The sequence below is a fragment of the Salmo trutta genome, chromosome 26, assembly GCF_901001165.1.
Source record: "Salmo trutta chromosome 26, fSalTru1.1, whole genome shotgun sequence".
NCBI classification, from domain to species: domain Eukaryota; kingdom Metazoa; phylum Chordata; class Actinopteri; order Salmoniformes; family Salmonidae; genus Salmo; species Salmo trutta.
The window spans coordinates 30223277-30244128 of NC_042982.1; the positions used below are offsets into that span (position 1 = coordinate 30223277).

At 46.1% G+C, this 20852-nt stretch overlaps 1 protein-coding gene across 5 annotated transcripts in view; it reads left to right on the plus strand.

Annotated features, from left to right (window-relative positions):
• LOC115163637 (paired box protein Pax-3) overlaps window positions 1–20641 on the plus strand; it is a 33899-nt gene extending 13258 nt beyond the window's left edge. For 3 of the 5 annotated variants that reach the window (XM_029715681.1, XM_029715679.1, XM_029715678.1), the window contains exons 5-9: window positions 8303–8502; window positions 11287–11452; window positions 11669–11886; window positions 16981–17263; window positions 18714–20641. In XM_029715681.1, coding sequence (XP_029571541.1) covers window positions 8303–8502; window positions 11287–11452; window positions 11669–11886; window positions 16981–17263; window positions 18714–18748 — 902 coding nt within the window. In that variant the 3' untranslated portion in view covers window positions 18749–20641. Of the gene's footprint in view, window positions 1–8302; window positions 8503–11286; window positions 11453–11668; window positions 11887–16980; window positions 17269–18713 lie in introns of all 5 variants that reach the window. The other 2 variants (XM_029715682.1, XM_029715680.1) reach the window with 1 other exon arrangement.
• The last annotated feature ends 211 nt before the right edge of the window (window positions 20642–20852 follow it).

A 20852-nucleotide genomic window follows, 5' to 3' on the forward strand; every position in this document is an offset into this window, starting at 1 on the left:
TAAGGTTCTGGACAGGGCAGGGGTAAGGATATAAGGCTCTGGACAGGGCAGGGGTAGGGATATAAGGCTCTGGACAGGGCAGGGGTAGGGATATAAGGCTCTGGACAGAGCAGGGGTAGGGATATAAGGCTCTGGACAGGGCAGGGGTAGGGATATAAGGCTCTGGACAGGGCAGGGGTAGGGATATAAGGCTCTGGACAGGGCAGGGGTAGGGATATAAGGCTCTGGACAGGGCAGGGGTAGGGATATAAGGTTCTGGACAGGGCAGGGGTAGGGATATAAGGCTCTGGACAGGGCAGGGATAGGGATATAAGGCTCTGGACAGGGCAGGGGTAGGGTTATAAGGCTCTGGACAGGGCAGGGGTAGGGATATAAGGCTCTGGACAGGGCAGGGGTAGGGATATAAGGCTCTGGACAGGGCAGGGGTAGGGTTATAAGGCTCTGGACAGGGCAGGGGTAGGGATATAAGGCTCTGGACAGGGCAGGGGTAGGGATATAAGGCTCTGGACAGGGCAGGGGTAGGGATATAAGGCTCTGGACAGGGCAGGGGTAGGGATATAAGGCTCTGGACAGGACAGGGGTAGGGATATAAGGCTCTGGACAGGGCAGGGGTAGGGATATAAGGCTCTGGACAGGGCAGGGGTAGGGATATAAGGCTCTGGACAGGGCAGGGGTAGGGATATAAGGCTCTGGACAGGGCAGGGGTAGGGTTATAAGGCTCTGGTCAGGGCAGGGGTAGGGATATAAGGCTCTGGACAGGGCAGGGGTAGGGATATAAGGCTCTGGTCAGGGCAGGGGTAGGGATATAAGGCTCTGGACAGGGCAGGGGTAGGGATATAAGGCTCTGGACAGGGCAGGGATAGGGATATAAGGCTCTGGACAGGGCAGGGGTAGGGATATAAGGCTCTGGACAGGGCAGGGGTAGGGTTATAAGGCTCTGGACAGGGCAGGGGTAGGGATATAAGGCTCTGGACAGGGCAGGGGTAGGGATATAAGGCTCTGGACAGGGCAGGGGTAGGGATATAAGGCTCTGGACAGGGCAGGGGTAGGGATATAAGGCTCTGGACAGGGCAGGGGTAGGGATATAAGGCTCTGGACAGGGCAGGGCAAGCTGGGAGGGAGTTAACCTTGTTCTCAATAGTATAACCTAGAAATGGCAATATAAGTTGTTTTCTTTCTTGTTACTATACTATTACCATGTTCTTAACATTTAATTACACGCCGTAGTGTAAAATACTACCAACAGTCAAAGATGACAAGAGCTTAGCTGTTTATGACCTTTAAAAATTTAAGGGACTTCGTTAAAGAGAATCACATTGAGTTAACTCCCCAGTGGACAGTCAGTGCCTAGCTCTCTTTTCCTGTCAGACCAGGCTAAGTGGGGTCAGATGTCAACGTAAGGTCATTCTCCATCATCCCTACAGGAAACAGGGTTACAATCATGCTTAGGTCAACATGACAGGTAACAGCTTCTTGTTGTCCCGCCACAGCACAAACTCTCATAACTCTCATTGCTGTCTAGAGGTTTTCTGTCTAGAGGTTTTCTGTCTAGAGGTTTTCTGTCTAGAGGTTTTATGTCTAGAGGTTTTCTCTCTAGAGGTTTTCTCTCTAGAGGTTTTCTCTCTAGAGGTTTTCTGTCTAGAGGTTTTCTCTGTAGAGGTTTTCTCTGTAGAGGTTTTCTCTCTAGAGGTTTTCTCTCTAGAGGTTTTCTCTCTAGAGGTTTTCTGTCTAGAGGTTTTCTCTCTAGAGGTTTTCTGTCTAGAGGTTTTCTGTCTAGAGGTTTTCTGTCTAGAGGTTTTCTCTGTAGAGGTTTTCTCTGTAGAGGTTTTCTGTCAAGAGGTTTTCTATCTAGAGATTTTGTCTGTAGAGGTTTTTCTCTCTAGAGGTTTTCTCTCTAGAGGTTTTCTCTGTAGAGGTTTTCTATCTAGAGGTTTTCTCTCTAGAGGTTTTCTCTGTAGAGGTTTTCTCTCTAGAGGTTTTCTCTGTAGAGGTTTTCTCTGTAGAGGTTTTCTGTCTAGAGGTTTTCTGTCTAGAGGTTTTCTCTCTAGAGGTTTTCTCTCTAGAGGTTTTCTGTCTAGAGGTTTTCTGTCTAGAGGTTTTCTCTCTAGAGGTTTTCTATCTAGAGGTTTTCTCTCTAGAGGTTTTCTCTCTAGAGGTTTTCTGTCTAGAGGTTTTCTGTCTAGAGGTTTTCTGTCTAGAGGTTTCCTTTAGAGGTTTTCTCTCTAGAGGTTTTCTCTCTAGAGGTTTTCTGTCTAGAGCTTTCCTTTAGAGGTTTTTATCGTTTGAGGAGAGCTTGGTCGCTTTCTTATTCAGTCTTTCTTTTCTTGAAGCTTGATGAGGTTATGATTTATTAGTTATTCTTTCTCTCACCACATCATCTCTTTCTCAAGCACACACACACACGCGCGCGCACACACACACACACACACACACACACACACACACACACACACACACACACACACACACACACACACACACACACACACACACACACACACACACACACACACACACCCTCGTTGACAGTGCAGACAAACACACAGCGCTCTTCACACACTCTGAATTACAGGGCAGCTGTAGAGGTCGGGGCTCCTCCTTAGCAAGTCAAGTGAGCACCCCCCACCTCCTTTAACAACATGCTAGAGGCGCAGATGGGCCCATAAGCTGTCAGTTAACCATTATCCTTCAGTCCTTCAGGCATCTGCCCAGTCTTCTATGTACTGTTTAATGCAGTTGGGCAGTCACTTAGTCCCCTGGCTCCTGAAAAGGACCAGCGTCACTCCCCGCCCAAATAAATGCTTCATTTGTCTCCTCTGCCTTTTGTTTTGTTTCAGAGGGGGGCACATGTCACTGGCTCAGTTACCCTCTTCATTTACCAACCACCCCAAGAGAACCTCCATGGCAGTACCCGCCGTCCGTCCAGTAACCCCCATGAGAAGGCTGTAAACAGAAACCCATATGGTCAGCCACCCCACACACCCACCCACCCACCATGCCCAAAATGTAGCTCCATACAGTCCATCTCTCTGCGGACATTTTAAAGCCTTTTTGTCCTCACTCGCCGTCCCCACAAAACCACGCCGTATGATTTCCAGGAGCACAGTCTGTTTCAGTTAAATCCTCTATTCTTTACCCTCCTCTGGAATGAGGGGAGTATTTTTTTTCTCTTTTGGCTCTCTCAGGTTGTTTTGGCTCAGGCTGCTATGTGCTGTGTGCCTCTCAGGTTGTTTTGGCTCAGGCTGCTATGTGCTGTGTGCCTCTCAGGTTGTTTTGGCTCAGGCTGCTATGTGCTGTGTGCCTCTCAGGTTGTTTTGGCTCAGGCTGCTATGTGCTGTGTGCCTCTCAGGAATACAGTTTGGTTAAATTAAACAGTTTTCTTTTCTCTGCTACTCCCCTTCTCTCTATGCGGCTTAAAGCAGCAATGCCCCGGCTCCCTGGCAGACCCAGCCCAAGCCAGGCTTCTTCACTGGGTCTCTGACATTCAAATACTGTAGCTTTACCCTTTTAAGGATTGCACTGTGTCTTTTGGGGTTTTACAAACTGGCAAGCCTACGGGTCCAATCCCACACATACTGTAAACCCACTCCACCCACAGCTGAGGTGAAGTGAAAATACATGGAAAAGTAAGTTTGAATGTTTAGCTAGAGCATGAATAAAACATTTTAAAATACAGTTTATGTATACATAAAGAGAGATATGTGGGATTGGGTGGATAATTGGATTGCAAAGGCTATTCAGCAGTGCCAAATAAAAGCAATGAGATCCATGGATAGGAGGCAGCGGGCGGCGCCTGGGCCTAACAGGGCACTCAGAGACCACAGGTCTACAGAACAGCTGTAAAGGACATGATGTTCTCCCCTCACTTCACTGCTGTGTGCTGAGTTTACTAGCTCGGAAAAATAAGCACATTCATACTGTTATACCATTTTTGTTTTGTTTTACGTGGAACTATTCTTAACTCAGGAGTAATAATGACCAAAGTAGTATCAGGGGGAAATGGTCAACTCATTGCTGTGTGCTTAGGCTGTAAATATCTTGAATGGATTTTTTCATTGTACGCATTTGTTTGTGCGTCCAATGTGTGAAATAGAGAATATCTATGTCAGAATTAGAATGTGCTGAAAACGCAGCAAGTACATGAGTTTATGTGTGTGAGTGAGTGAGTGAGTGAGATGTGAGTGTATGACTGAGTGTGTGAGAGTATGAGTGAGTGTGTGAGTATATGAGTGAAGGAGTGTGTGTGTATCTTCTCTCCAACAGAGTTGCCGCAGGGCTGACAAGGCTCATTAACCTAGAAGCAGAAGGATGGTCTATGTAATGCACTGTCAGTCCCAATTTTCACAGTCTACAGAAGCCTAGGCGCCTGTGTGTGTGTGTTTGTGTGTGTGGGTTGCTCTGTGCCAGGGTACTGAGAGTAGTGGGAGTTAGCGGGTGGCAGGGAAGGTGTGCTTTCTGCCCTACCACCAGGTAGACTTTTGTCACTTCAACCCCCTACTGTGTGTGCCACGCCACTTGGTGACACGACTCTCTCTCTCTCTCTCTCTCTCTCTCTCTCTCTCTCTCTCTCCCTCTCCCTCTCCCTCTCCCTCTCTCTCTCTCTCTCTCCCTCTCTCTCTCTCTCTCTCTCTCTCTCTCTCTCTCTCTGTGTAAGACCCACACTATCTCTCTCTCTCTCCTTCTCCCTCTCCCTCTCTCTCTCTCTCTCTCTCTCTCTCTCTCTCTCTGTGTAAGACCCACACTATCTCTCTCTCTCTCACAAACACACTGACACACACAACAACAACAACATCAACAACATCAACAACACAAATGCACAGTCATAGAAAGCTGGTGGTGGTAGCCTACATTTGAATAGGAGAACAACAAAGGCCTCCTCCTTCCTCTACCCCTCAGGTGCTCCCATGGTCCCCCCCAGGCTGGAGTGGAAGGTTTGGGGAGCCCCCCCCCCCCCCAGCTGTGCCCCCCCTCACCCCTCTCTGGCCCTCTTTGTGCCCCCCGCTCCCCCGTGGGGCAGGTGACAGGCCCCTCTGTGCGGGCCGAGGCAGCCATGACGGATTCCACAGATGGAGCGTGCAAATCGCCAGCAAAGACCTCAGCCTTAGAGCAACAAAGAGAGAGAAAGAGAGAAATATGGGGAAGAGAAAGAGAGAGACAGAGTAGGCAGAGAGAGAGAGAGAGATGGGGACGAGGAGAGGGAGACAAAGAGTATGTGAGAGAAAGAGATGGGTGAGAAAGGGAGAGAGGGAGCGAGGTCTAGGTGGTGTTTAGTTAAAGAGAGTCTCTCTGAAAGGAGTGTTCTAAGTTGGTCGGTGACTTCATTCATCTTTTTATAGTTCAACTAGATTAATGTCCCTGAATAGTTTTGTCACATGAAAGTATATCAAGACGTGACAGCAGACCTCCAAGAGGCCATAATGACACTCTGGTTGAAAGACAACGTTCCCTAGGATCCCCAAAGCAGACTGATCATAACCCATAGGTAATTCCAAAGTAATTAAGGATTTTTCCAACCACTCGGCATTCCCAGAATCTAAATCCCTGTGAAATTCTTTGGAACGCTGTTGCATTCTGGTAACTGTTGGGAAACTAAGCATTCCCTATGGGCCTCCAGGAACTGAAGCTACAAAGGCTCCTCTCTGTTTTTCACCAGCAATCCTGTTTCGAATAATGCCCCCCACTCCAACTCCTCCACACCTCAAATTCCTACCCCACCAGCCACTACCACCACCACCTAAAAAATCTCCACCCACCCCTTGGTCTCTCTATATAATAAGTATTTTAAGCATTTGTTGTTTGGTTAGTGATGTGGCTTGAAGATGTTTAGAAGTCAGGAATTAAAATATTTGTTCTACTGGAAGCTCACAGAGTGAATGACTCATTAGGCACTTGGAGGTAGTAAAGTTGCAGTTTTCCTTCTTGATTAATTGTAATGATCTTAACCACGACCGGCAGCCATTTTACATCTTGGTTCTGTTTAGTGTGGATGGGAGCAGCTGAGAGGCCTGTGTGAGTGTGAGTCGCTGTAAACAGAAATAGAACATTCTGATAAAGTGCAAAATAGAATAATCTTCCCAAATACCCAAAGGAAACATCTCTCCCTCCCCTGCCCTTTCTCTTTCTCTCTCTCCCTTCCTCACTTTGTTTAATGTTTCTTTACCAATTTGCTCTTAATGCATCCTAAGTTGGCTCCCACTGTCATTGGTGTTGAGAAGGGAAAGTGTTGAGGGGGGAGTGGATCAGTTTCACATGAGGAACCTCAAGCTATTTGGATTTTCTTCTATTTTCTTGTTGCTTCTGATGGGGACTAATACAGTGTTGCACAAAAACCCCCCCCTCCGCTCCAGGGAATTCATTAAGCGTAACACAAAGTCGGCTCGCCAGCCTCAATGAACTTCTGTTCTGAAGTAGCTAAAGGCCTACTGCCTGGTAGGAAACCAGCCCATACGCTTCAGAACAGAGTATACAGTAGTATTACAACTGATCTTACTTTAACTTGAATAGTAGACATACAAAAGCTGTCAAGTCTCATATTATCACACTGACTCAATCAAGCTGAAACTTCCACTCAGTGACCACTTCAATGTCTGACTGTGTGTGTGTGTGTGTGTGTGTTTGTGCGCGTGTGCGTGTCTGTACAAAGTAGAGCTGGGATGATACACCAAAAATGATCGACACCGACTATATCTGTTACGGGCGTCGTACAGAGGAGACCAAGGCGCAGCGTGTAGAGTGCTCATCGTTATATATTTTTAATGGAAACGAACACTAGACAAAATAACAAAATGACAGCCAACAGTTCCGTCAGGTTTACAAACTAAACAGAAAGCAACTACCCACAAAAACAAAGGGAAAAACAGGCTGCCTAAGTATGGCTTCCAATCAGAGACAACGATAGACAGCTGCCTCTGATTGGAAACCATACCCAGCCAAAACATAGAAAACGAAACATAGAATGCCCACCCACCTATCACACCCTGACCTAACTAAACAGAGAAAACAAACAAAAAAAGAGAGTTCCAAACCTCTCTGCCAATAACAGATAGTTTCTTTTTGATCATTTTAATTGAAAACAATCACAGTAATGTACTTAATTGTTACCCAGAAGTTATTTAATTTTGAGGAAAAAAACGGCTGCACTGGAAATGTAAAGGATAATAAAAAAAACTGTGGTGCACATTCATGTTATGAACGTATCATTCTATTTATCAATATTGCATAAATTCAGGCAATTCATCGCAATAAGTGTTTTTGTCCATATCACCCTGCTCTAGTACAAATGTGTGCTTATGTGCGTGCTTATGTGCACATAGACAGGGACACAGAGTAAAGTTGGGCGTTGGACACACAATGGCCTGTGGTCACCCTGGCCTGAGGAGAGTCTCTGATCTCTGGGTCTCCTTGGCCTTGTGTCTGTCTGTCTGGCTGGCTTGGCCCTGCCCTAGGTTACCACTGTGTTACTACTGGGCCGCAGCTTTAGAGAGCCTCTCCAATTCACTGCCTCTTCTGCTGAATTGGCTCTTAAAGGGCCGGCGTTTCTCTCTGAGCAAACAAGACCAGCATGCACCTGCAGAGTGGTGTAGATGGGGGTATATGGGGGGGGGGGGGGGGGGGGGGCTGCTGCCCTGTCCCTCGCTCAATCCCCTACTGCTACTGGGGCTCCAGAAAGACTGCAACTGTAGACAATGCTGGTTCCCCCCACACTCTCTCTCTTTCCATCACTGACCCCCCCTTTCCCCCCTTAAAAAACGAATGATCCCTGGATCCAAATTAGGCCTTTGTGTGGCGCTTAGTCCTCTCAATCCCAATGTCGCTGCGCCTCGGGAACCTTGTCCTGTGGGATTATTTATAAAATCACACAGAATTCCCCTCTGAATGGAAGTCTGTTGGTGCACAAGACAAGAGGGAACATTGGGAGGAATGGGGGGTATTGGGAGGGTGTTGGTGGCCCCTCCTCTGAAGAGGTTTATGTAAACAGATAGCAGGGGAAAGTAAACAAGTTCACACTTCAAGTGGATGGATTTACACTTCTGTTCTTCACTCTCACTTCATTACTACTTCTCTTTTTCTTGAGGACTTTTCCTTTTGGTCTCCCTGAATTCTATTTGATCGCTGTAGTCAGGAGAATGACAAACTGAAGATATGTTTTGTAAGACTTTGAAGTATTATTTTTTTTATTTTTCTTTAACCAGTCGAGTCAATTAAGAAGAAAAAACGTCAGTAACTGTTACCTGTGGTAATGATATAGTACTAACTAACACCATGAAAGCCCTAACTGTGTACCTCTTGTCTGTTGGAGCAGCGAGCCACTCAGATGAGGGGTCGGACGTGGAGTCAGAACCGGACCTGCCTCTGAAGAGGAAGCAGCGCCGCAGTAGAACCACCTTCACGGCCGAACAGTTGGATGAGCTGGAGAGAGCCTTCGAACGAACACACTACCCTGACATCTACACCAGGGAAGAGCTGGCTCAGAGGGCCAAACTCACAGAGGCCAGAGTACAGGTACACTACACACACATCACACACACACATTCTTTGTCTCACGTCACACACAGGGATGCACAAGTATACACACACACATTCCTGGCCTTCCCCTTCATCCTGTGTTCCCAGGGGTCCAATCTGCAGGGCCAGCTCTGATCTACGGCCCAGAAAATTCCCCACAACAGCTCCCATATGGAGGCTGTACCGGGCCCAGCATGGGGCTATTACATATGGAATCAGCATGAGTCCCGCCAGTCACACACACTGACTCTCAGCAGCAGCAGCCAACCACATCCCCCCTCATACTGGTCAGAGGAGAAGGAGGCCTGTTCAGTTGAATGTTAATTTAGACATTTGGATGGGTTCATTTATCCGCTATGTCCCTGTGAATGGATCAGCCAGGTCACTCGTGATACAAGTCAGTATTCGACATACATCCATGTCTGAGGAGGTCAGGAGATGACGTGGAAACCGGCCACTAGGGGCAGCAGTGAGCCATGTTATCTTCAAGAAGGTTTGGGTTATGCTAGGGTGTTGAGGACAGGGAGGTGGATCAGTGTAAGCATCTGCCTCTTATTCCAAAGGTTGCAAGTTCGAATCCAGCGATAGAAAGTTGTTTTTGAGATGTGTGTTTTAAGCCTATCTCAAACCTTAACCCTTACCTTAACCATTCGGAGTTAATGCCTAAACTTAACCCTAACCTTAAAAATTTGGCGTTAATGCTTAAACTTAACCTTAAACACTTAGAAATTTGACCTTTGCAACAACTTCAAAATTTGACATTTGAGAAACATGGATGAACGTCTAATTCTGACGTGAGAGTGTGAGAGCTAGTTGGAATGGATATGAGTTTTGAGGAAGTCCTCAAACATGATTCCCTTGTTCTCATTAGCTACAGTATTTGGGATTTTGGGTGACTCTATGGCTTTGGAACAGAAATTAAATAATACCATCAGAGATAGTTTATAGTTAGCGGAATATATAGGGGAGGAAACCATGTAAAATAGTGTTGTGTTGCTATGGCCAAGTCCATGTTTAATGATGTTCTGGTGGTGGGCCATGAGATGTGGAGATAGCGAAGGCCTTGTTGGCTGCAGCCAGGAGTCACATGGGCTGGTCTGGAGAGGAACACATGACCCCCCCCCCCCCCCCCCCCCCCCCCACACACACACACACACACACACACACACACACACACACACACACACACACACACAAAGAGATGATGTCACAGTGTGGTCCACACAAATGGGAGATCAATATGTGACTTCTAACTATAGCTAAGGGCAGTACACACACACACTAATGCGAATGCACACGCACACACACACACACACACACACACACACACACACACACACACACACACACACACACACACACACACACACACACACACATGATACATAGAAAGCAGATTATTTAAAAAATGCAGTCAGACAAAAACAGAGATATATACATATGCACAAATAACAGTCATTAACCATTCATATACAGTACCAGTCAAAAGTGTGGACACACCTACTCATTCATCCCTAGATGGGGTGGCGTATCGCTGCAGAATGCTGTGGTAGCCATGCTAGTTAAGTGTGCCTTGAATTCTAAATAAATCACAGACAGTGTCACCAGCAAAGCACCCCCACACCATCACACCTCCTCCTCCATGCTTCACGGTGGGAACCACACATTTGGAGATCATCCGTTCCCCTACTCTGTGTCTCACAAAGACACAGAGGTTGGAATCAAAAATCTCAAATTTGGACTCATCAGACCAAAGGACGGATTTCCACCGGTCTAATGTCCATTGCACATGTTTCTTGGCCCAAGCAAGTCTCTTCTTCTTATTGGTGTCCTTTAGCAGTGGTTTCGCTGCAGCAATTTGACCATGAAGGTCTGATTCACACAGTCTCCTCTGAACAGTTGATGTTGAGATGTGTCTGTTACTTGAACTCTGTGAAGCATTTATTTGGGCTGCAATCTGAGGTGCAGTTAATTGCCCATTTCTGAGGCTGGTAACTCCAACAAACGTATCCTCTGTAGCAGAGGTAACTCTGGGTCTTCCATTTCTGTGGCGGTGCTCATGAGAGCCAGTTTCATCATAGCGCTTGATGGTTTTTGCAACTGCACTTGAAGAGACTTTCAAAGTTCTTGAAATGTTCCCGGATTGACTGATCTCCATGTCCTAAAGTCCTTTCTCTTTGCTTATTTGAGCTGTTGAACCGTGCCTCTATACCTGCATTGCTTGCTGTTTGGGGTTTTAGGCTGGGTTTCTGTACAGCACTTTGAGATATCAGCTGATGTAAGAAGGGCTATATAAATACATTTGATTTGATTTGATAATATGGACTTGGTATTTTACCGAATAGGGCTATCTCCTGCCTATCAAACCTACCTTGTCACAACACAACTGATTGTCTCAAGCGCATTAAGCACGAAAAAAATTCCACAAATTAACAAGGCACACCTGTTAATTGAAATGCATTCCAGGTGACTACCTCAAGAAGCTGGTTGAGAGAATGCCAACAGTGTGCAAAGCTGTCATCAAGGCAAATGGTGGCTACTTTGAAGAATTTCCAATATAAAATATATTTTGATTTGTTTAACACTTTTTTACTACATGATTCCATATGTGTTATTTCATAGTTCTGATGTCTTCAATATTACTCTACAATGTAGAAAATAGTAAAAATAAAGAAAGACCCTTGAATGAGTAGGTGTGTCCAAACTTTTGACTGGTACTGTATGTGGGAATGAATGTTTAAGACAATGTAAGATCTCATGTCTTATATCCTCTTTCCCCAGGTGTGGTTCAGTAACAGAAGAGCCCGATGGAGGAAGCAGGCTGGAGCTAGTCAGCTCATGGCCTTCAATCACCTGATCCCTGGGGGTTTTCCGCCCTCTGCCATGTCCAGTCTCTCACCTTATCAGCTGTCTGACAGCCCGTATCCCCCTACATCCATATCACAAGGTGGGACACTCTGTAAACAAGGCCACAGGCTAAACATCCTGTGTGTTTCAGATATACAGCTATTGCTCTCAGGGTTCAGACCCTAGAGCTTGATTAGCAAAGTCATGTATTATTAAATATTGACTGCTTCAAGTGGGCTATAATGTAATAATCTGTCAATTGAGAGACAATATATCTAAATGGCACTTTCTTCCTTTCTATTTGTCCTTCCCTTAGCGGTGTCGGAGCAGGCCAGCACCCTGCATCGGCCCCAGCCCCTGCCCCCCTCCTCAGGCCACCACCAGAGCTCAGGTGGGGGAGTGCAGGATGGGGGGTCGGTCTACTGCCTGGCCTCTGGACGCCACGGCTTCTCAGGCTACTCTGACAACTTTGTCACGTCAGGAGGCCCTCCCAACTCCCAGAACCCTGCCAACGGCAATGGCCACTCTTCCCAGGTGAGTCCAGCGGAGCTACCAATCTACACACAGACACACACACAGACACACACACACAGGAACAGAGTTCACACTCTTATCTATGTCGAGAGGTGGGTGTGAGGTCAAATCAAATCAAATTTAACTTGTCATATGCGCCAAATACCACAGGTACCGTGAAATGCTTACTTTCAAGCTCTTAACCAACAATGCATTTTTAAGAAAAATAAGAGTTAAGAAAAATATTTACAAAATAAACTGAAGTAAAAACTAAAAGAGCAACAATAAAATAACGAGGCTATGTATAGGGGTTCCTGAGTCAATATGCAGGGGTACAGGTTAGTCCAGGTAATTGAGGTAATATGTACATGTAGGTAGGGGTAAAGTGACTATGCATAGATAATAAACAACGAGTAGCAGCATAGTAAAAAAAAAGGGGGTGGGGTCAATGCAAGTAGTCTGGGTAGCCATTTGATTAGCTGTTCAGCAGTCTTATGGCTTGGGGGTAGAAGCTGTTAAGAAGCTGTTAAGAAGCCTTTTGGACCTAGATTGTTTGCAGTGCCGTAGTAGAGAGAACAGTCTATGACTAGAGCTTTTAGGGCCTTCCTCTGACTCTGCCTGATGTAGAGCTCCTGGATGTCAGGAAGCTTGCAGTCAGAGGCCGAGCAGTTGCCATAGCAGGAGGTGATGCAACCAGTCAGGATGCTCTCAATGGTGCAGCTGTATAACTTTTTAAAGATCTGAGGACCCATGCCAAATCTTTTGAGTCTCCCGAGGAGGAATATGCATTGTTATACCCGCTTCACGACCGTCTTGGTGTGTTTGGACCATGATAGTTTGTTGGTGACATCAAGGAACTTGTAGCTCTCAACCTGCTCCACTACAGCCCCGTCGATGAGAATGGGGGCGTGCTTGGCCCTCCTTTTCCTGTAGTCCACAATAAACTCATTTTTCTTGATCACGTTGAGGGAGAGGTTGTTGTCCTGGCACCACACTGCCAGGTCTCTGACCTCCTCCCTATAGGCTGTCTCATTGTTGTCGGTGATCAGGCCTACCACCGTTGTGTCGTCGGCAAACTTAATGATGGTGTTGGAGTCGTGCTTGGCCATGCAGTCATGAGTGAACAGGGAGTACAGGAGGGGACTAATCACGCACCCCTGAGGGCCCCCCGTGTTGAGGATCAGCGTGGCAGATGTGTTGTTGCCTACGCTTACCACCTGGGGGATGGCCCGTAAGGAAGTCCAGGATCCAGTTGCAGAGGGTCCATTGGAATGGGTCTTGGGTTTCTGGGATGATGGTGTTGATATGAGCCATGACCAGCCTTTCAGGTTGCCTTGGTGTTCTTGACCACAGGGACTATGGTGGTCTACTTGAAACATGTAGGTATTACAGACTCGGCCAGGGACGGGCTGAAAATGTCAGTGAAGACACTTGCCAGTTGGTCAGCGCATGCTCAGAGTACACATCCTGGTAATCCATCTGGCCCTGCGGCCTTTTGAATGTCGACCTGTTTAAAAGGTCTCACTCACATCGGCTATGGCGAGCGTGATCACACAGTCGTCCGGAACAGCTGGTGCTCTCATGCATGCTTCAGTGTTGCTTGCCTCGAATCGCACATAGAAGTTGTTTAGCTCGTCTGGTTGGCTTGTGTCACTGGGCAGCTTGCGGCTGGGCTTCCCTTTGTGGTCAGTAATAGTTTGCAAGCCCTGCCACATCCGACGAGTGTCGGAGCTGGTGTTGTAGGACTCAATCTTAGTCCTGTATTGACGCTTTGCCTGTTTGATGGTTCGTCTGAGGGCATAGCAGGATTTCTTATAAGCGTCCGGATTAGTGTCCCGCTCCTTGAAAGTGGCATCTGGAGCGGCAGGTAGGCTAGTGGTTAGAGCGTTGGTGGTGGAGGTGGGTGTGAGGAGTGGAGGTGGGTGTGAGGTGGAGGTGGAGATGGGTGTGAGGTGGGTGTGAGGTGGTGGTGGTGGTGGTGGTGGTGGGTGTGAGGTGGTGGTGGGTGTGAGGTGGAGGTGGTGGTGGGTGTGAGGTGGGTGTGAGGTGGTGGAGGTGGGTGTGAGGTGGTGGTGGGTGTGAGGTGGAGGTGGGTATGTGGTGGAGGTGGAGGTGGGTATGTGGTGGAGGTGGGTGTGAGGTGGTGGTGGAGGTGGGTGTGAGGAGTGGAGATGTGGTGGAGGTGGGTGTGAGGTGGAGGTGGAGGTGGGTGTGAGGTGGTGGTGGGTGTAAGGTGGAGGTGGTGGTGGGTGTGAGGTGGAGGTGGGTATGTGGTGGAGGTGGGTGTGGGGTGTTAGGTGGAGTGCAAGGACTTGAAAAGGACAGAGGAAGGACACGGAGGAGGACAAATTAATGAGGAGAAGATGAGACAAATGAAAACTGAAAAGACAATTATGGCCAATTATACAGGCATGAGGCTTATCGTCCCTTTACCTAAACATTAAAGGCTGTCCTAACAGGCAGAAAATGAGATTTCAGCTGCTCAAAGTCAGACAGCTCAGACAATACAGCACAGGGTTTACACACACACACTCACACACGCACGCACACACACGCACACAGTGCTTTGGGGTCACTTTAGAGAGTGTGACTGACAATATGGACATGAAGGATGACTGACTGGAGAGGCTGACATGGAAAAATGTAATTTACACAGGTCACATGTTGGGAAAGAAAACATTTTGAAATGTTTCATATTATTGATGAATGTTTAAAATACTTATTGGTAGTTTGTAAGACATTTATTTTGTTCAGTTAAAATACTGAACTGTGTTCAATTTATCTAAAGGACAATGAATAGGCTAAGTCATAAGGAGGGGAGATATCGTCTATCAAAGAACATGTATGGTAGTCTAATATTTTCAGACAATATTCTGTGTTTTTCTGTTGCAGTAGGGCAAATATACTTTTGCTTCCAGTCTCACCGTCATCACCTCTAACTCGTCCCACGCTTTAGCCCATCAACACATCCATAATATCCTTGCACTTTGGAAGAGTAATCAATCAAGGTTCCAGTGTCCAAATTGATTGCTACCGAATATTTAATGAATTGAATTATGTGTGTAATTTATGTAGATTACTTCCTGTTTTGTTACATATATCATTGGTGCAGGCTATCTCCATTTTTTTGGTACGGGTGTGGAATGTTGTTTAAATTATGAATTGACTTAAATTGGATGGGTCTTCATTTATATAAATGGTTATGAAGACTGTATATCGAAGATCAACTAGGCCTACTCTATTTAGAAACTAGAAATAAGATGGATTGATCATTATTATTTGCATCCAAGAGAACTTTTGCTGCATGTTGGCACAACATACAATTCTACAAATCAAACACCCCTTATCCCCCCCCCCTCTCTCTCAATCTCTCTCTCTCTCTCTGATAAATGGGGTGCCTGACCCCCATATGTTTTCCATTTGTAAGGAACACACCACGACTTCTGCAAGGGTGTTTGTCAAGATTCCACTGACAGGGCTTCTGTATGACAACCATAATGTATGTTTGAGAGTGTGTATTTCAAGGTGCATGGGAAACTACCCCTCCCTGAATCTCTGTTGAGACTTTGTTTATCTACACTTTCCTCTCTTACGCACTCCATACGCAGCTACCTTGGGCAATCAGGGAAACACACACACACACACACACACACACACACACACACACACACACACACACACACACACACACACACACACACACTGCACATAAACCGTTAAGCCTCCAGGGAGGCTTCTCATGATTGCATTCTTACAATGTTTGTCTCCACATTCCTCAGTATGAAAGTCAAGTCCTCATTTATTTGAATATACAGTATATTGTATGAGAGAGCAGGAATGTCCTGTCTCAGACTTCCCCCATTCCGACATTCTTCCCTGGCTCTCCTCTGCTGTCCGGCTTTTCCTGGACGCGCTGATTTGGGGCCGCTGGACACAGCAATGTTCCAACACAGAACACAGCGATGAAGCCCAGCCAGGAGCCACGTCACGCTAAAGAGACAAGGAGAGACGAGAGAGAAAGAGAAAGAGGGAGAGAGAGAGGTATAGCGTTTTTAGAAAGCTGTAGTTTTTTGTAGAGGTCGACCGCACCAACCGTCCATATACTTCTTCTGTTTAAACAGAGTGTTCCAAAACGCAGGTCATTTTTGGGGAAAATGTTATTTGGGTCGAGAAACACAACTCCCCTCTCAAAATCAACATGGGCTCCTCTGTCCCCTGCCTGGGAAATGACTTAAGCGGGACCATCTGTGTGTTTGGATGTAGAATAATATGTCACTTATAGGGCCAGAAGAGCCCAAAGTGCAGCGAACCTGCTTTTCATTAGGACATCGACAGAGGCTACAGGTCTCTGTTTAGAGGGATTTGATGCATTTAGAGGTAGGGAGGTTTAAAGTGGTCACGTTGGGTTGGGATATATCTTTTCAGTGAGATGATCTTGAGTCACAGCAATTATCTGTTTATTAGACACTTTTGTTGAACTTGTTCTCATCCATCCAGTTAAAGTTAGTGAGGGTTTGTTATCGGCTCGTTCTGTCTGAACCTCCTTTACAACAACACCCTATGGCTCTTTTCCGTCCTTCGCTCGCCAAGAAATATTCCCCCAAATTCAATTATCGGGTGGCTAATCAACAACAGGTCAAAGCCTAGCCTGTTTCTCTGTCTGCAGCTTGTCTGCTGTGGTCCAGAGGTTTTTCTCTCTGCTTCTAAAGGTCTACCATGTTATCTGTGTTGGGACATCTTTGGTGATAAGTCTTTATCTCATCCTATGCTTTTTGGAGCGGCGGCAGGAGGGAATTTCCAAATAAGTGGAGTAGAGTTTCTGAGACAAATTGGTTGATTATTCCTCTGTGGTGCTATCTCTGCCTGTCTGGGAAGGCCTGGTGGGAGTGTTTTGATGTCAGTGGAGAGGAACTTCCTGTCTGAGTTAGGCTGTGCTACTATGTGTTATGGATGGGGGTTGGGCGTGGTGTTTGGAATGATACATAACACAAAGCTGTGCCAAAGCTTCTGATAGGACTACACCACCTGTTCTCACAAATCACTTAACCACCTATCTGAATGGAATGTCAATAACGTCACTGTAACGGCAATCACACTCTCCCTCCCTCTCTCCAGGTGATGGGTCTGTTGAACCCAGGTGGCGTGCCCCACCAGCCCCAGAGTGACTACGCCCTCTCCCCCCTGACAGGAGGCCTGGAGCCCCCCGGGGGCATGGGGGCCAGCTGCTCCCAGCGTCTGGAGCACCTCAAGGGTCTGGAGGGCCTGTCCAGTGTCCCCAACATCCCCAGTCTCCCCTCGCTGCCCAACTCCCAGTCCTACTGCCCGTCCTCCTACAGCGCTCCTGCCTACAGCGTGGACCCTGTGGCCTCCTACCAGTATGGGCAGTACCACGGACAAAGTAAGGTCAGTATCTCTCAGTTTTATTACCACTTAAAAACTTAGGAAGATCTCTCTCCAATCATATCAACTGTAGCCGCCTTGAGTTTTCACTGCTCTTAAGTCTACCACGCCAAAACATTTACAAAGGACAAATGTGTTGATAGGACTCTATCAGTGTTCATATGACGTGTTTCCATCCAACAAAAACAGCAGGGTTTCAGACAGGAAGAGTTGTTTGATCCTATCTCTGAAGTAACGCTGAGTATATTGGATCATATCTGTCCTTTGGTAAACTGTAGCTCACGTCATGTCACCTCGCCTCGCCTGTCAGTAATTGTTCATTCCTGTCAAACAGCACTAATAGTGTAAGATAGGCTCTCCTGGAACGTTTTCTTATGGGAGGCTTGTTTAACTGTGAGGAGGCCCTTCAGTTCACATTAACATTACACTAAGGTTAACTCTGACATCAAACAAACGTTCATGTAACTCTCAAAAACCGACGTCATCCACATGCGTTCAACCGTGATTAGAGCACCCTGCAGTTTTCAATTTCCCTCTGTGGGGGGCGACCTGCACGGGTCACCCAATCAGGCCAGTCCCTCGACCTCGCAGCAACCTCGCCCTTCAAAGCCAAGGCAACAGTCCATGTAGCTGACTGCTACGGCTTTATAAAGGACTGCAGGTATCGAGTAAATACTGAACCTAATATCCGAGAGAAAGAAATGCCTAATGAAGTATCTTGAAGAGATATGTAAGTGGACAGAAAAGACACACACACACACACACACACACACACACACACACACACACACACACACACACACACACACACACACACACACACACACACACACACACACACACACACACACACACACACACACACACACACACACACACACACACACACACACACACACACCCGTCAGAGGGACTACATCTTGATGTCATTAATCACAGAGACTGGATACCGTGTGCGGTTAGGTCTGTAGAATGGGAAGAGGGATTTTCTGGGGGGTGGAAGGATCCTAATATCCTCTGGCAGGGAGCAATTAGAAACAGGTGTGTGGTGTGGGCCTGCTGAGGTCAGCTGGGGAAGCAGTATTGATCCCTGTCCCAGATTCACTGGTACTGGGCCTCTAGTGTCAAGCCTAACCCAGCCCTTACCCAACCTTAATGGGACGGATTTCAAGTCTGCCCACTTCACCTTTCTAGACCACACACACACACACACACACACACACACACACACACACACACACACACACACACACACACACACACACACACACACACACACACACACACACACACACACACACCCTGCTGCACTGTGAGACTGATCACCATGATAGTGCTGCTCCCTTGGTTCAAACCCTCTTTATCTCTGTCAGTGATCATCACCCTCTTTATGTATAATTGAGGATAACTCATAACTTAGTCTCATGCTCTTCTGTCTTTCCTTTTAGGTGCCCTTCATTATCTGAGACCTGAGATCACCTGAGGATCTGCCCATCTCCTCCGGCCAAGCTCAGTCTCCAACTCTGGCCCAACCCAGTCTCCACCTCCACCTCCAGCCTAGTCTCGGTTGAGGGATGTGTGTACTGTACTGTATATGTTGAGACTGAGGAGGCTCTTCAAGTAATCAGGACCAAAAGCTTCCTCCACCATCCCGGGCTACCTATTTCCTCACCCAGGCACTTCCACTCAACAATGATCTGTTCCTTCAGGCTTGATGAAAGTAATAGAAAAGAGACTAAAGTTAAAGGACATTGATAGAGAGGAATTTAAGGCCAAAACAATGAAACACATGAACTTAGATGAATGTCTGTTGATGACTGACAGAGATGCCACTGGGTACATTCCCTTGGCTGTGATGTGGTCTACCCCACATTGGGCGCCAACTATGACCAGGAAAACTGTGGAAGACTAATCCACATAGACCCACAGCACAGCCCAGGAGCGGAGGCCCGGTTGGGGTAAAACATCCTTAAGTCAGGCCTATGGAAGAGCACAGCCAGACTGTATAGTAACAGACTCACTAGCTCCTTTGGAGCTGTGAACCTGTTTACATGTTTGTCGTAGGGCCAAAGGAATACAGATTCATTCTATTTATCTCTGAATGAAAGCTACTTGAGGGAAAAACTAAGAGGCTTTTATTTGACGTTGCATTTATTTGATATGTTTTGTTCCAGAAGATTCCTTCCCACACAAAGAGTGAAATGAACACAACATTCCAGCCATAGACTGAGGAGCAAATAAACAAACAAACAAGGAAATGTGTAGAAAATAAACATGTCAATCAAAGAAAGAGGAAGCTTTGAGACATCATCATAAACAGACCTGTAATGTATACTACAGCTGTTCCATTCCCTTCATTATGTTAAATGCTCAGTGTTCTAAAACATTCCATTGAACTCTCCCTGTGTTCTGTTGATAATGCTGATCTCTTGTAGCTTTAGAAGTATTCCTAGGGGTCAGGGGTGACTTCGGGGAAAGTCACAGGTGAAGGAGGAGGAGGAAGGAGAGGGGATTCAGGGGTTCTGATGGGCGACAGGGCTGATCCATCAAGGGGTGCAGTTCCCCCTCATAGAGGCCTATTAGGGCACGAGACTCACGACCCAGAGACACATGAGAAACCAGGACCACCTCGCCACAGACCAACCCAGCTGACCAGAAGTGCAATATCATGTACCTCAGAGTCAACGACGCCATCAAACAGATGAAACAAAAAGATCTTGTGTCTTAAGAACTTTCTGTAAAACATTTGAATGATGTTTGAGTCATTGGTTATTACATGTGCCTACGTAGGCTTCGAGGTCCAAAACAAAGAAACAACAACATCGTCAGTACAGCTCTGACAGCAAAGCCACAGGAAAAGGTGGGACGCACATTGTGAACCATTGAAGTCATTCCAAGCCCATGTGGAGCAGATTGATTCAAGAGAAAAAAATAAGTCAACAAAAAAAAAGGATGAAGAATTACAAAGCCAAATTATTTCATAAATTTTTTTGCTTGTGTCTTTTTGTTTCTCTTGTTTCAAAAACCGAAAGATCAATACTGTGGTGTTTTATGTCATTTCCTTATTTATTCTCTCTAAAGTATCTAAACAATTCTGCAACATTATTCTTAAACTTATTCTTATACCTTATAGGAACACTGTGTCTGTCTGTTCACTAAATGGTATCTGGATGTCTCAACAGATCAAAGGTTGTCACAAGCACTCAGCACTCAATTGTACATTTGTCTGTAACAGAAAGAAAAGTGTTTTTTCTTTCCAATGGTTTCTTTCATTTTTATATATTTTTTGTAATATTTGACAGAATGAAATGGCGCAATTTTTGTGTACAAGCTCAGTATTATTACTATTTATAATAAAACATGAAAATACAATGACTAAAAATAGTTTTCATTTTGTTGAAAGTTACACTCTAATTTCAAGGTAATTTTGGTCTCAATGCAATCTTTGTGTATGAAATGTTTGTCATCAGTGTGCAGTAAATAATTCACAGTGATTCATCGCAATATAAAATACAAAAGAATAGAGAGACAAGCATGTCGTTTTGAAATAAACACATTTAAACCCCTAAGTCCTGTGTAAAAATAGC